Consider the following 15,757-nt stretch of genomic DNA (forward strand, 5'->3'; position numbering starts at 1 on the left):
TTCTTCAAATAGATCCCAAAAAGAAGACTCCTAGGAATATTGTTGCCAAATTCCAGAGCTCCCAGGTCAAGGAGAAAATACTTCAAGCAGCCAGAAAGAAACAATTTGAGTATTGTGGAAACCCAATCAGGATAACAAAAGATCTAGTAGCTTCTACGTTAAGGGATGGAAGTGCTTGGAGTATGATATTCCGGAGGTCAAGGGAGCTAGGATTAAAACCAAGAATCACCTACCCAGCAAAAGTCAGTATAATGCTCCAAGGCAAAATATGGATTTTCAATAAAATAGAGGACTTGCAAGCTTTATCAGTGAAAAGAGCAGAGCTGAATAGAAAATTTGACTTTCAAAACGCAAGAATCAAGAGAAGCATGAAAAGGTAAACGAGAAAGAGAAATCATAAGAAACTTACTAAAGTTGAACTGTTTGGTTTACATTCCTACATGGAAAGATGATGTGTATAATTCATCAGACCTCAGTATTAGGGTAGCTGAAGGGAATATACATTTACAGAGAGACAAAGGGTACAGGGTGAAGGCATAATATCTAAAAAAATAAAATCAAATTAAGGGATGAGAGAGGAATATATTGAGGAGGGAGAAAGGGAGAGATAGAATGGTGTAAATTATCTGATATAAAAGTGGCAAGAAAAATCAGTCCTGTTGGGAGGGAAGAGGTGGCAGGTGAGGGGGAATGAGTGAATCTTGCTCTCGTCGGATTTGACCTGAGGAGGGAATACCATACACACTCAATTGGGTATCTTACCCCACAGGAAAGAAGGAGGAAGGAGATAAAAAAGGGGATGATAGAAAGGAGGGCAGATAGGGGGAGGAGGTAATCAAAAGCAAACACTTTTAAAAAGGGACAGGGTCAAGGGAGAAAATTCAATAAAGGGGAATAGGTTAGGAAGGAGCAAAATATAGTTAGTGTTTCACAACATGAGTATTGTGGAAGGGTTTTGCATAATGATACATGTTGAATTGCTTGCCTTCTTAGGGAGGGTGCACGGGGAGGGAAAAGGGGAGAGAATCAGGAACTCAAAGTTTTAAAAGATGATGTTCAAAAAAACGTTTTTGTATGCAACTAGGAAATAAGATATACAGGCAATGGGGCATAAACATCTATCTTGCCCTACAAGAAAGTAAGAGAAAAGGGGATGGGAAGGAGTGGGGTGACAGAAGGGAGGGCTGACTGCGGAATGGGGCAATCAAAATATATGCCATCTTGGAGTTGGGGGGAGGGTAGAAATGGGGAGAAAATTTGTAATTCAAACTCTTGTGAAAATTAATGCTGAAAACTGAAAATTGCAAGTAAATAAATAGTGATTTAAACTACAAAAAAAAATAAAAAAATATAAAAGAATAGTGGGGGTTTTTAACTGTCATTCCATAAGTACTTGTCTCTAACTTTTTTGTAGATGCAGTTTGCATATGTTATAAAAAATGCCAACGGCAGGAAAATAACAACACCAGGATGTTTGGAGGCATGTCTCCATTTCAGAATACCCAGGCCCCAACTTCAAGTTTTCCTTCATACATTTGTATCTGTCCCATAAGTATTTCTGGGGCCCTGTCAGAACAAGATTTTTACATAAAGTCCTGGCCACCTGTCAGTGGCATGTGAATTGGTAACAGCTGTTTCATTTGCCCACAGAGTGCTCAGCCAAAATATATAATCCATAGTAAGACTCCAACATAAAAAGGTGAAGAATGTGTTTTCAGTTTGCAATTTTTTTTGGAGATTTTTTCTAACCCCCCCCCCACAAAGATATACATTATGTATGAGTAGAGAAGACAAAAGATCTCCTTAAAAAAAGAAAAATCCAGTTTCAGTGAATGGCCAGGATAATTTCTGAGTTTAAAAGTGTGGCCTAACTGCTGTAATGTTTAATTACTGAAAAGTTTTGTTACATTCCCCCATTATTTGTAAATACTGGGAAAAAGACAGGAAAAGGCTGAGGAGGGGAATGAGAAGAATCTTATATTTACAGCATATAGTAACTAAAAAAAATCATTAAATATATAAACTTGAACTCAGAGACTGTCAAGAGCCAGAAGGCATCTTAGAGATTATCTAATAGAATCTCATTTCACACATAGAGCAACTGAAAGCCAGAGTGATTAACCAAGCTTGTCCAAACTCACAAGAAATTTGCAGCAAAACTGGAACATGACACTTGCTGCCTTCATGACTCTAAGGACAGTATCCTCTCCTTTACAAATACAGGCTAAGTCTAATACCTTAAAGAACTTGCCAAAAAGTTGTTTTTAATTTGTAATATTAAAGGAGCAAAACTAGGTGTGAGCCCTTGTATTTTTTTTAGCTATTTCTCTAGGGGTACATGAATAGTTGATAACTTGAATGTCTTTCCAAAGACAGTGACTTTTCAATTTAAATCAATTCAGCAAATATTTAATGGGTAACTACCATGTGCCTGGGGGGTAGCGAGGTGATGCAGTGTGGTTGGAGTGCCAGAATAGAATCTCCCGCCCTGATGTACCCAGCCAATTTAGAAACTTGCCCCAGCTGAGCTTGCCGCATGTATTTCATCTATTCTACAACCTCACTCTGGGATAATCAGGAAATTCAAGTATTTGGTGCTACACCCATAACTTCATGATCCCTTGCTATCTAACTGCTGTGCTCTAGGAGGAAGGAAAATGAAAGAAAGTACATGGCAGTGTTCAACTGAACACCAAAAAATTAAACAAAAATAAAACACTGCCCTGAAGCAGCACAAAAATTAGTCTTTCTGTTACATGTGCCTCAGCTCTTATCGTTGAGTCATTTAAACTCTCCAGGACCCCATTCTGGGGTTTTCTTGGCAAAGATAGCAGAGTGGTTTGCCATTTCCTTCTCCAGATCATTTTATAGATGAGGAAACTGAGGCAAACAGGGTTATGTCACTTGCTCAGTGTCATACAGCTTGTAAGTATCTGGGGTTGGGTTTGAACTCAGGTCTTCCTGACTCCAGGTCTGGCCCTGCTCCACTGTACCACCTAGTGGTCCTGCCTGCCTCTGTGCTTAGTAGAAGGTGATTCTAGAAGTCTGAAGAGACAGAGAAGATTAACACTGGCCTGATTTTAGCTGTTGCTGATTCTCTGAGGACACACCTACATATTCTCACCTATATGTTGCTTGGGGAAAATGGGATTCTCAGAGGAGTACCTTTTCATTTAATGCAGAGGTTCTTAATATGTAATCTGTTTTGTTTATATATATATATATATGTGTGTGTGTGTGTGTATGTATATATATATATGTACACATATATTTATAAAACTATTTCAATATAAATGATTTATTTGTAAGCCTATGTTTATCCAATGCATTCAAAAATATTATTCTGAGGTTTCCATATGCTTCATTAGACTGCCAAAGGGGTCATGACACAAAAAACAGCAAAGAGTTATGAGTCATTCGCAGTCATCAGGTGGTGCTAAATTCACCTCAGGTTTAGCTAAGAGGGTATGGGCTTGAATCCTTCCCAGTTTTTATTGCAGGTCAGGCATTTTCTTCTCCAATAAAAATGAGGTCTGAAAGAGGATTGTGAGAAGACTTTAAATACCAGGTTCAAGGGTATATGCTGGATCTAATAAGCAATAAAGAGCCACTGTAGGTCATTTTGTTAGAGATTATATTAGTCAGGACTCTCCAGCAATTTTAATTTCTTTGAGATCAGGAATCATCACCTATCTGCTAGGTGGTATAATGGATAAAGTCCTGGGCCTGGAGACAGGAAGACCTGAGTTCAAATCCAGCCTCTGACACTATGTGACCCTGAACAAGTTGCTAAACCTTTGTTTTCCTCAGTCTGCTTAACTATAATACAGAGATAATAACAGCACCTACTTCCTAGGGTTGTAGTGAGGGTCAAATGTAAATATAAAGTGTCTGCTTCGCACAGTGCTTGGCACATAGGTGCTATATGAATTCTTATTCCCTTCCCCCTATTCCCCTATGCTTCTTTTATATTCCTCACCTACTCATCCTTTTTTTAATTTTTATATATCAAATTTATTTTAGTTTCAATTCTCAAAACCAAAAAAGCATTTCCATAACACAGAACAATAAAAAAGATGATTGCACTTGAAACTGCAAAACTACCACTTGCTATTCCCTCCAAATATACAACAAAGTTATCTTAAATTGCTTTTTCCCCCCTTTTTTTCTTCCTTCCCCCATCTGTACCCCCATGATAGCTACCATTAGACATAAATGTGTGTACACATATATGTAAAATTATTCTATACCTACTTCTATATGTCAGTTGTTTCTCCAGATGCAGATAGCATCTTTCTGCATATGCCCTTTATTTTTAATTTGTATTATCAGATTTTGAACTCTTATTTAGGTTTCTGATAATACAAACAATTCATGGATGCATATTTGAATACCTAAAGCAACTATTAGGGATATAAGAAAAAATTAACATTTTAAAGACACCAGGACAGAGACAAGACCCAGGATTTCATTGGTATAGGGTCCTCCCCTTAAGGAAACTCCTTCTATTCATGCAGATCAGCACTTTCTCTGCAACTCAAAGTCTTAAGGAGTTGACTGAGGTAAGACAGTAAGAATCTGTTAGAAGCAGGATTTGAAACCAGGTCTTCCTGGCAATCCTATCCACTCTGCTAGGCTACTTCCATTTATAAATTTCATATGTAAATTACATAAACAATTTCTTATATAAATCATATTTATGCATCATATATCATATATAAATGATATGCATGTATGAGTCTGTTGTTTAGTCATGTCCAACTCTTCCTGACCCCATTTGGGGTTTTCTTGGCAAAGATCCTAGAGTGGTTTGACATTCCCTTCTCCAGCTCATTTTATAGATGAGGAAACTGCGGCAGAGTTAAGTCACTTGCCCAGGATCACACAGCTAGGTAACTGTCCAAGGCCAGATTTGAACTCAGGAAGATGAATCTTCCTGACTCCAGGTCCAGCACTCTATCCACTGTACAGCCTGGTATTTCTGAGTATGTATGTGTATGGGTATGGTGTGTATGTACGTATATATGTACATATGTAGGTTTATATCTATAAGTACACATGCCAGTAACATACTGCTTCTGCTCATGTGTCATCATTAAGAAGGATGAACATCACCCAACCCTCTTGCCAATAAATATTATATACGTTGTAATCATGACATAAATACCTGTGTGAAGTGAGGTGAATTCTCAAGAGAAACTTTCAAGGAAAAATCAGTAGAATTTTGACAATAAAAGTTAGGAAGGATTCAAAGCTAATTCCAAGGAATCTAGCCTCAAGGATTAGGATTTCTCAACTGACTCTATTCCATAAATAGAAAAATGATACTAACAATAAGGAAAATGTATTTCTGAAATGTCACTTAATATCATGTGCCCCGATATATAAGATTACTGTTGATTTCTAATATGGTAAAAGGAAGAGTGATATAGATATATATAGATATATATATATGTATATATATATATATGCATATATATATATATGGAGAGAGAGATGTATGTATATGTGTACAGACCCACATGTCCACATGTATGTATATATGTATGTGCGTATATGTATACACACATAAACACATACACACACATATATAAAACGATAGACAGCTCTAGGTTTGAGTCTATTCTTCCTGGAAGAAGGGAAAAGGAAAAAGGGAAATGTGATATAAACCCTGATTTTAGGGTAATTAATTCATATGTAGTTGTTGTCGTCCCCTCTCTGTACCAAATAGGACAATAAAACACAACTCATTCACAGGCAATATATATCATCATGATATTTTAGTTTGGGTTAATTTTCTCCTGCATTTCAGATATCAGAAGAAAGTCCATAGCTATACTGAGGCCACCAAATTTCTGGAATTGTGACTTTCCATAGTCCAACAGATGGAAAAATTTAGGGTCTACTATATTGGACAGATGCCTGTGCAAGATCCTGTGGAAAGTCAGTGGCTGAGCTAGGAGTCAAGTCTAGGCCTTCCCAAAACAGAAATTTTTTTTAAGTATGAAAAACTCTGGATTGAAAACTATATACCATGTACTACTGTACCTACCAGCAGCGATAAAGGTTCCTCCTGCTGCTTTAAACAGAATATGGCTCGCAAAGGGAGCAGCGCAGATGATGAAGAAGGTAGCGATTACTGCTGCCATGACACCGAGGAGAAGGAACACTGCCCAGAAACCACGATAAACTGGAATCCCAGGGGAAAGAAGAGAGGAAAAGAGAGAGGGAGGGAAAACATGTTTAGAACTTAAACTAGTAAACAATAAAGTTTCCTTCTTGTTTTCATTTTTCTAATTGTAAAAACAGCAGTCCTTCTAAGATTGATCCTAGGATACAGTGTATACCATGTGTATTGAATTAGGCTGGAACCTCAGATCTTATCCAACAGCCATGGAATAAATGATAGTAGACTACAATCAAACCTGGATTCTTGGTATTTGCACCGCACACATACCTAATATACTTAGGGAGTTAATTTTCCCCAACCAGATTTCACGTTTTAGAAGTTGGAGTACCAAAAGCTGCAGGCAGTATTCTTTTGAATGACTGCCCAGCTGGATCAGATATGTATTCCACCCCAAATGTAGACAAACATAAAGAGACATTGAAATTCTTAGCACTAGGCCTCAAAAAAATCACATATACACACACCCCAGCCCAACCCTGATAGAATGATTTCTTTTCTTTTCTTTTCCTTTTTTTTTTTAAACAGCAAAGCATCCACTCGAAAGCTGTAATATTCATCAACTGCAGCCCTACTGTATGGATTGCCCATCTTTCTCTCTCTCTTTTTTAATATATTGTAAAGCAACAAAAATGGCAAGAAAAACTCAAAACAATGTTTTCCAAGCATAATTGAGCTTTAAAATCAGATACATTCAGGCAGAAAAACTCTGTCCTAATATTTGTACTTTGTTAAATTCAAAATGCGAAGTTTCAGAAGGCTCTTAGTCAAGGACAAGCAATACTGAATTAATGGATGCAGCTGGTGATAAATGGACTGAGGGTTTGGCGACATATAGTAGCCAAATAAAAAGGGTTTCTAATGATCATTTTTGAGCTGGTTAATTGCACATCTATTAAACAAATTCATCACTTTCCAAAGGCTAAAACACTGAAATAAATTCTTCTTGTAAATTTAAGTAGGGGGCCCTCAATGGAACCTATTAGCCAAATTATGAGTTCTTATCTGCTGTGTTGCAGAATAGGAAAACAGAAACTGCAGAGAGAAAGGAGGCAAAAATCTTTTTAAAAGGTCCACCTGGCAAGGCTGAAATATGTCAATCAAGTGGAATCTTAAAAAGTTAGAGAGGTAGTGGGGAGGGTATGGGGGGAGTGTAGAGGAGCAGAGAAGTGACATTGCTTATGTCACTGCAGCTACAGTAATCAATCAGTAAGTACAGCAGAGAGTGATATATGTTGGAATGATTAAGACTCAAAAACTTCGGTAATAAATTACCTAGGTTAACCCTCCACAACACCTGAAATCATGGGACAACTGGTCCCATGTATCATTTTATGTATCATTTAAAATTATCATAGGATTGATTGAGTCTAATGCTTCAAAAAAGCAGATAGGTGACACAGTGGATAGAGTGCCAGGCCTCAAGTCAGCAAGACTCATCTTCCTGAATTCAAATTTAACCTCAGATATTTCCTAGTTGTGTGACCCTAGGCAGGTCACTTCACCCTGTTTGCCTCTGTTTCCTCATCTGTAAAATGAGCTGGAGAAGGAAATGGCAAACCAACTCCAAAAAACTGCAAGTGGGGTCACAAAGAGATGAACATGACTAGAATAACTGGACAACAGCAAATGCTTCAAAACAAAGATTTCAATATACTACTTATCATAATATTACTGAATGACAGTCAGCCTGGCATAGGGTATAGACAGCTAGACTTTATATCAGGAAGAAATTCAAGTTAAGTCCTATTTTGGATACATACTGGCTGTGGAATCCTAGACAAGTCAGTTAACCTCTATTTTACAGAGAACTTGCATAAGGTGAGCACATACATGGTGGTCAGAAGAATTGGTATAAGGACACTTTCAAGTTATGTCTGAAGAACTTTAGTATTGGTTGTGAGACATGGGAGACTCTGGCAGAGGACCACCCTGCATGGTGTGCCTGCATCAAAGAAGGGGCTGTGCTCCATGAGTAAAACAGAATCACAGTAGCACAAAGCAAACATGAACTGCGCAAACTCAGACATCTCCTTCCCAGATGTACTAATGGACTATTTGTGCCTGACCTGTGGTAGAACCTTCTCAGCTTGTGCTGGGCTGATCAGCCACAGCCAGACACACTGTGCCCTGACCATCAACATCATGAAGTAGTTGGTCCTTTTCAAAAACAAAAGACAAATGACAGCCCCAGATAAGACCATAAGGTATGCGTATGTGCCATAAGTTGCAGAAAGGGTGACCACTTTCCTTGGGAAAGAGGTAGAAAGTCCTAAAAACTGGGGTGATTAGGAATAGATTCCTGTAAGAGGTGGCAACTAGGCTGGGCTTAGCAGGAAATTGGAGGTTTCAAAAGGTAGAGGTTAGAAGAATTTGAAGAAGGACTTGGACAAGAATAATTCATTATAGACAAGAAGGCACGGAGAGTCTGGGGTCTGCATCAGTGAAATGCGAGCACTGATTCAACCACAGAGGCATGGAAGTACTGCGGGTTTGACTAAGCAGACAATGAGTAACATTTAGGTCCTTAAGGAGAAACTATTTCTCATATGCTTTTCACAGGTGTGAGTATAATGATAATAACTAACATTTACATAGAATTTTAAAGTTCACAAATAAATAATAATTACACACACACATATATTTTAAAGTCTTACTTTTTTTTTTCTTTTTCCCTGGGTGTAATTAGATTTCCAGCATGTGTCCTCTTTTTGTTGGTTTTCAAACTCCTTGAGAAAGCTGTCTACAATCACTGCCTCTGCAAGGTCACCTCTCACTCAATTTTAATCCTTCTCTAATTTAGCTTCTGACCTCACCGTTCAACTGAAACTGCTCTTTCAAAAACCACCTATGATCTCCCTTAATCACCTAATGACCTTCTCTAAATCCTCATACTTTCTTACTTCTCTGTAAACTTTGACACTGTTGGTCACCCTTTTCTTCTAGATACGGCTCTCATTCTCCTCCTACCTGTCTGACCATTCCTTCTGTTTCCTTTGCTGGCTTGTTAGCCAGGTCATGCCCACTAATTGTGAGTGTTCCCCAAGGGTCTGTCCTGGGCCCTCTTCTCTTCTCTCACTATCTTGTTTAGTGATCTCATCGGTCCCCATTGGTTCAATGATCATCCCTTTGTGGATGATTCGCAGGTGCGTATATCTAGCTGTAACTTCTCCCCTGAGCTCTAGTCTCCTATCACCAGTTGCCTTATGGGCATCTCAAATTGGATGTCTCATATGCAGCTCAGGATTGACATGTCCAAAACATCATTATCTCTCCCCCCACCACCAAATCCCACCATTTTACAAATTTCGCTATTACTATTGAGTGCACCATCATCTTCCCAGTCAATTGGGCTTCCAGATCATTCTCAACTCTGTCGTACTCACTCAACATATCCAATCTCTTGACAAGTCTTATTATATAAGTCCCATTCTCTAGGCCACATTGCCAACACCACACACATGGATTACTGCATTAAATAGCCTTCAGGTTGATGTCTCTGCCTGAAGTCTCTCTCTATTCCAATCAATCATCTACTTAGCTGTGAAAATGATCTTAAAGTACAGGTCTAACTATGTGATACACACCTCCCACGATAAATTCCAGTGGCTCCCTATCAGTCCAGGCTCTAACAACAACAAAATCTCTTATGGCATTTAAAGCCCTTCATAATCCGGTCTCTTCTACTTTTCCAGTCTATCTTATACCTTTCTCTTCTTGAAGCAATTGCCTTCTTGTTCTTCACTACACACATGGAAGAGTAATTAAGGTGGGACTTTTTGCTGTTCTTCTCTTAAGGGCGTTTAAGGATTCTGGACTTTGTTTCAATGGGGCAGATAATGTGGGATTTTGTCTTGGAGGGTTTCTCAGCATTAAGACAATCAGAGCGTCATTGAATTGTATATGATGTGATACTAGGGATGGGGAACTTTCACACACCCAGCCTGAGTGAGGTCAGAGCTCTCAGGGCTCTGAACAGGAAATAATTGAGAGGAGCTTGGCATTTGACTTTTAGGGCACACTCATGGAAGGAGTGTTGAGACTCTGGGCAAGTTGCAAACTGCCCCCCAACTTTGCAACCCAGATATTGGTTCTTCTCTGGTAACTATGAATTGTGATTTGAATCAGACAAGGTCTGTCTGTTGGCATTTGTTATTTCTGTTTGTATTTGCCTTGAAGTTCTGGAGGCTCATCTTTTCCCCCTGAACTGTGAATGATATTTGTATGTTTGATTAAACTGAGATAGTTAACCCCTTAAAGTTACTTTCCTTAGTAAAGCAGATGAAATAACCTGTGTTGGCAGCTTTCTGTGTGCTGGTTGTTGGCGGGTCTTACACCCCTACAGCAGCTGCTAGCAGATTGTTGCTACGACACAACACTCTATCTTCAAACTTAATGCCTTTGTACTATGTGTCCTTCATTCCTGGAATGCTCTCCCTCTTCATATGACTTGGTGTTCTGGCTTCTCTGGCTTTCTTTAAGACTCAGCTTAATTCCTACCTTCTGCAAACAGCTTTTCATGGTCTCTCCCGGCTGCAGCACTACCTCCATTCACACCATTAGTGCCTTCCCTCTGCGATTATTTTTACTATTCATTGTATATCTTTTATGTACATAGTTTGTTGGCATGTTGCCTCCTCCATTTAAGTCTCTTGAGGGCAGGGACTGTCTTTTTTACTTTTTTTTTAATATCTCATCTTTATTTTCAATAAGCCTGTAACTGAGTTATGTTAAAACATTTCCTTCAATTTTTAAAAATATTCTAGGAGGTTGGGTAGGGGGGGATCCGTAGGCCTGCCAAAAATGTTTAAAATCCCTCCTCTAATACTGATGAGGGCACAGTCTCTGGGAACCCCCTTGAATCTGGAATACAGTCTCTGGGAGCCCCCTCGAACTGTTCTTGAATCTTCCAGCTAGATCTGGCCTTCTCCTAAAGCCATAAGCCTTACATTATCATTAGGCCCAAATCTCTACTTAGCCTCACCCTTTATTGTCCAGCTATTTCCCACCCTTGATACTATCAATATCCATGCCTTCAGCTACTTCCCACCCTTAATTCCATTCTCTTGGTTCCTGGAGTCTGACCTCATCTCCTCCTCCTCGAGACCCTCCCTAAAGCCCTCCTCTAGTCACCCCAGACCACCCCTCAATCCCTCCTACAATCTTTGTGTATATAATCTTCATCTTGCCTCCATGAAGGTGCTCAGATTCAATGATTGAATCTGGCCCACTTGTCACAAAGGGTGGGATTTCTTAAGACAACCCATTATGGTGAATCCCTAATAAACTTTGTCTTTTCCCTTGGTTGAGAAGGCTTGAGTCGAATTCTTTTGGCAGGACCTGGCATGTAGGTATTTTGGGGTCATGAGCACCCCTAGAATCGTATGGTTCCCTACCTATCATCATTTTGCTTAAGCCTCTTCAATTCAACACATTCTCATATTCCAAAATAACATTCTTGACAGTTGAATATACATTCAGTATGTAGAATGACTATCTTATTGCATAGCATCACACTAAATGCAAATATATTGTTGAAATCAGTTTGTTTTATGTAATATAATTCAATATATTATAATAAAATAAAAGTTGAACTTCTATTAAGTCTTCAAAGCATGAAGAAAGGTTTATAACATGGCTCACTCATATATAGATTTAAAACATGGCTTAAAAGACATTGCAACATGGCTTTTATGCAACATGGCTTAAGTAAACTTCACAAATTAATACTGGTTGAATGAAAGGCCATTTGAATTTGTAAAACTAATTGGCTTATATAGTATTTTCAATGAAATGTGATTTTTTTTTAAATATGCTTATGCTTATGTGTACTCAATAACTTGAACTAAGAAAATGTTACCAGATTGGGATTCTTTGAATCACCTCCATTACTTAAGAGTGACCAGAAGACCTGTATTCTATTCCTTCTTCTGCAGCTAAGTAGCAGAATGACCTTGGGCAAATCTCATCACCTCTCAGTTTCTTTCTCTGAAAATAAAAGGGTCCCGTCCAACCTTAACATTCTGTGTTTTGGTGGATTCAATGAATTTTGAGCAACATATCAATAGTTTGTATATAAATAGTTTGGTTCTTCTGGAGTCCTTGAAAAAAAGCTGTTAAGCCTCTTCAATTTTGCTCATATGACTAATCTGCCTTAACAGGATCTTTTTTCATGTAGAGAAGATAAATAAACTTCAGCTCAAGAAGTATTTGTACTATTACAAATTCTGAATTTAGGAAGGCAAAACTAATAAAATGTTATTGAACTACCTTATGTCATTTTCCTGTTTTCATTTCCCAGTCTTGTGCATCTGCTGGTTTTAATAGTTCACTGGTAATGAAAAACTTCCCGATTCCATTATTTCCCAATTTTATTCACTGGAAAGTGCCTGATGTCAAGATTATGTAAAGAGAATGTTCAGATTTGAACACAAATAAAATGCAAAATCGTTGGTATTTTTTTAAAAGAGGTAAAGTAATTTTTTTTAAAGTGTGGTAGAGAAGTGATTTTCCAGGTAAGTAAACTGCAAAACTAACAGTTAATACTGTATCAGAGGTGCAAAAAACAAACAACATTCAAACATTCAAACAAACAACACAGGGCAAAGGCATGACAGAAGTAATGTGGGAAGGCAAAATAAGCAGTGGCCTTGGTGTTAGAAAAGCACTCCCCTTTCTCCCTCAAAAAGTACTCTGTATTTATCTGGGTACACAGTTGTATGGGACAGAATTTTTAAATAATAGGAGAGACATCCTTAGGAGGAACAAAGTAAATTTATTTTACAAACCTTGCAAGATCTGGGCACACCTCCATAATGGAAGAGGCGAGGTAAAAGGGAACCTGCCTTAATTTATAGTCTTAATGAAAAGATTCCACCCACCTCTATCCCTTTTCACCATTGGCTAGGAGGTGGGCTTACAGTCAAGGCGCGAAAACTACACAGAGGACCAAGGTTGATCCGGTCCATTCAGGTTTTTCCCTATCAGAACTCAACTGCCAGGGTGGTGTCTGAAAGTCTAGGAGAAGAAATGGGGTCGGGGGGGGGGGGGGGGGGGAGGAGAGACCTTCCTGGAGCAGAGAACAAATAGCTCACAGGAAGTTCATTATCTTCTAACATCTGAGAGAGAGGGGGAAGGGCATGCCCACAGTTCCAGGCCCTCACCTTCCAAAATTACAAAGCCAAATCAAATCCCAAAACCTCTCCATTAGACATATCCTGTGAAGTCTTCACAATTATCCGTCCCATTCACAGTGTTCCCTGTTCCCCCCAACAATACATTATAATCTCTACTAAAGTAGAGGTTTTGTTTTCACTTTTGTATGCCCAGCATCTAACACAGTGCCTGGCACTTAGTGACATGCTTGTTGAATGATGAAATAAAAATTTTTATGCCAGCCCTGCCCCTGCCAACCTGTGTGGCCATTTTCAAAAGATCACTGTATTGGGCATTATAAGATCCAAGTTCACGCTGCTAATATCTGACAATTATCTCCTAAATTTGGCTATCTATACTGACCAGTCTGGATTCTAAAGTCCCTTCAAAGTCGCTGTTCTTTTTTGAACTCCCTAAAAAGACAGAAGTACACATACTAGCTCACAAAGTCCATGGACACATCATTTAACCTCTTAATGCCCCTGGGCAACTCTCTATTCATAAAAATCACAAAAATAGTTGCCAATCTACATTGCTAAAGGGAATTTCTTCTCCAGGAGTTCTATATACATAAAATCACAAGTACAGACTCCACCCTATTACCACTCCACCCCACTCCCCACCCCACTCCCACCAAAAAAAAAAATATTCTAAGGTGGTATTCCAAAGGTTGGGGTATAAAAATAGAACAGTCTCTGCCATCAAGGAGCATTATTTACCTGACCATGTGTGGTTCCCTTCCTATCTCTGGGCCTCATCTGTAAAAATTAGGGGTCTGAAGTACTGTCACATCAAAAGAGGACTTGGCTCTGTTGTCAGAGAACCTGAATATAAATTCCACCTTTGTCAATAGTTATCTGTGTGAACTTGGGGAAATCACTTGGGCCTCCATTTGGAGTTAGAGGTTAGACTACATGGCCTCTAGGGTACCTTCCAGTTCTCAACCTGTCATCTTACTTCTGCGGTCACAGCCTCTCCCAATTTCAGGGTCCTCTTAGTAAGATGGGATAATAACATGTGCAATGCTTACTGCATAGGTTTCTGAGGAAAGTATTCCATAAACCTTAAATTTCTGTAGAAATGTCAGTTCTTATTCTAATAGATTGTAAGCTCCTTGAGGACAGGGTATGAGTTTGTTGTTTTCCTTTGTATACTCAGGAAATAGTACAGTGTCTAGTACATGCTGGGTACTTAATAAATGGTTATATTAAATTGAATTTTGATTGATATGGCACTGAATGAGTAAATTAATTTAGGAAGTATTTATATTTTCACACTGGCTCATCCTACCAATGAGCAATTAATATTGTTCCAATTGTTTAGTTCTGTCTTTATTTAAGTAAACAGTTGTTTGTAGCTGTATTTATATTTGTTGATTTGTTGATATATTTGTTTGATTTCATACCCCAATTTTTCAGTTGTGTCAGACACTTTATGACCCCTTAGTATTTATATTTGTTGTTTAGTTGTTTTCCAGTTGTGTGATCCCTTTTGAGTTTTCTTATTGGAGGGGGTTGCCATTTCCTTCTCCAGCTCATTTTATAGATAAGGAAACTGAGGCAAACAGGGTTAAGTGACTTGCCCAGAATCACCCAGCTAGTAAGTTTGTAAGGCTAGATTTGAACTCAGGAAGACCAGTTTTTTTAGACTTCAGGCTCATGCTCTGTCCACTGTACCACCTAGCTGCCTTCTTTATTTATATGTTTCTTGTGTATACCTTGGAAGATAGTATTCTGAGTTTCTTATACATTCTGTAGTATTTTAAATGGAATGTCTCTTTTTCTCCCTGCTGGTTTTATTTGGGATTATGTAAAAATGAGGACAACTTGTATAGACTTATTTTATATCCAGTCTGCTAAAATTATTAACTGTTTCAAATAGTTTTTTAGTTGACTTTTTTGAAGTGATAATTTTGCCTCTTATTTACCTATGATTATTCCTTCAATTTCTTTTCATGTTTTTATTGCTATAGAGAACATTTTTAGGATTGTGTCAAAGAGAAATGGTGACAATGAACATCCTTTTTCAGCCATGACTTTAATGAAAAGTATTCCAGTCTATCTCTATTACATACAATAGTAGCTCTTGGTTTTGGATACTACTTACTGTAAGAAAAGGTTCATTTACTCTTGTTATCTAGTATTTTTGACAAAAATGTATTTTATGTTCTCTCAAAAGCCTTTTCAGAATCAATCGTTTTAATCTTATGATTTTTGTTGATTTTGTTAACAATATAATCAAGTTTTTAAGTTTTAGTCATATTACAAGTAACTGTGCATTCTCAGTATAATTCCAACCTGGTCTTAGTGTATAATCTTTGTAAAACATTGTTATAACCTCCTAGCTAATACTTAAATCACTTAAATTTTTCACTTCTAGGTTCATTAGGGATATTATTTTGTAGTTTTCTTTTTT

The 15,757-nt window shown here is 38.1% G+C and overlaps 1 protein-coding gene across 1 annotated transcript in view; it reads right to left on the bottom strand.

Moving 5' to 3' along the window:
* TMEM182 (transmembrane protein 182) overlaps positions 1-15,757 on the bottom strand; it is a 96,183-nt gene that overhangs the window by 48,091 nt on the left and 32,335 nt on the right. Inside the window, exon 4 of the mRNA XM_036756777.1 lies at positions 6,053-6,190. Coding sequence (XP_036612672.1) covers positions 6,053-6,190 — 138 coding nt within the window. The remainder of the gene's footprint in view (positions 1-6,052; positions 6,191-15,757) is intronic.

Source organism: Trichosurus vulpecula, chromosome 4, assembly GCF_011100635.1.
Source record: "Trichosurus vulpecula isolate mTriVul1 chromosome 4, mTriVul1.pri, whole genome shotgun sequence".
Taxonomy (NCBI): domain Eukaryota; kingdom Metazoa; phylum Chordata; class Mammalia; order Diprotodontia; family Phalangeridae; genus Trichosurus; species Trichosurus vulpecula.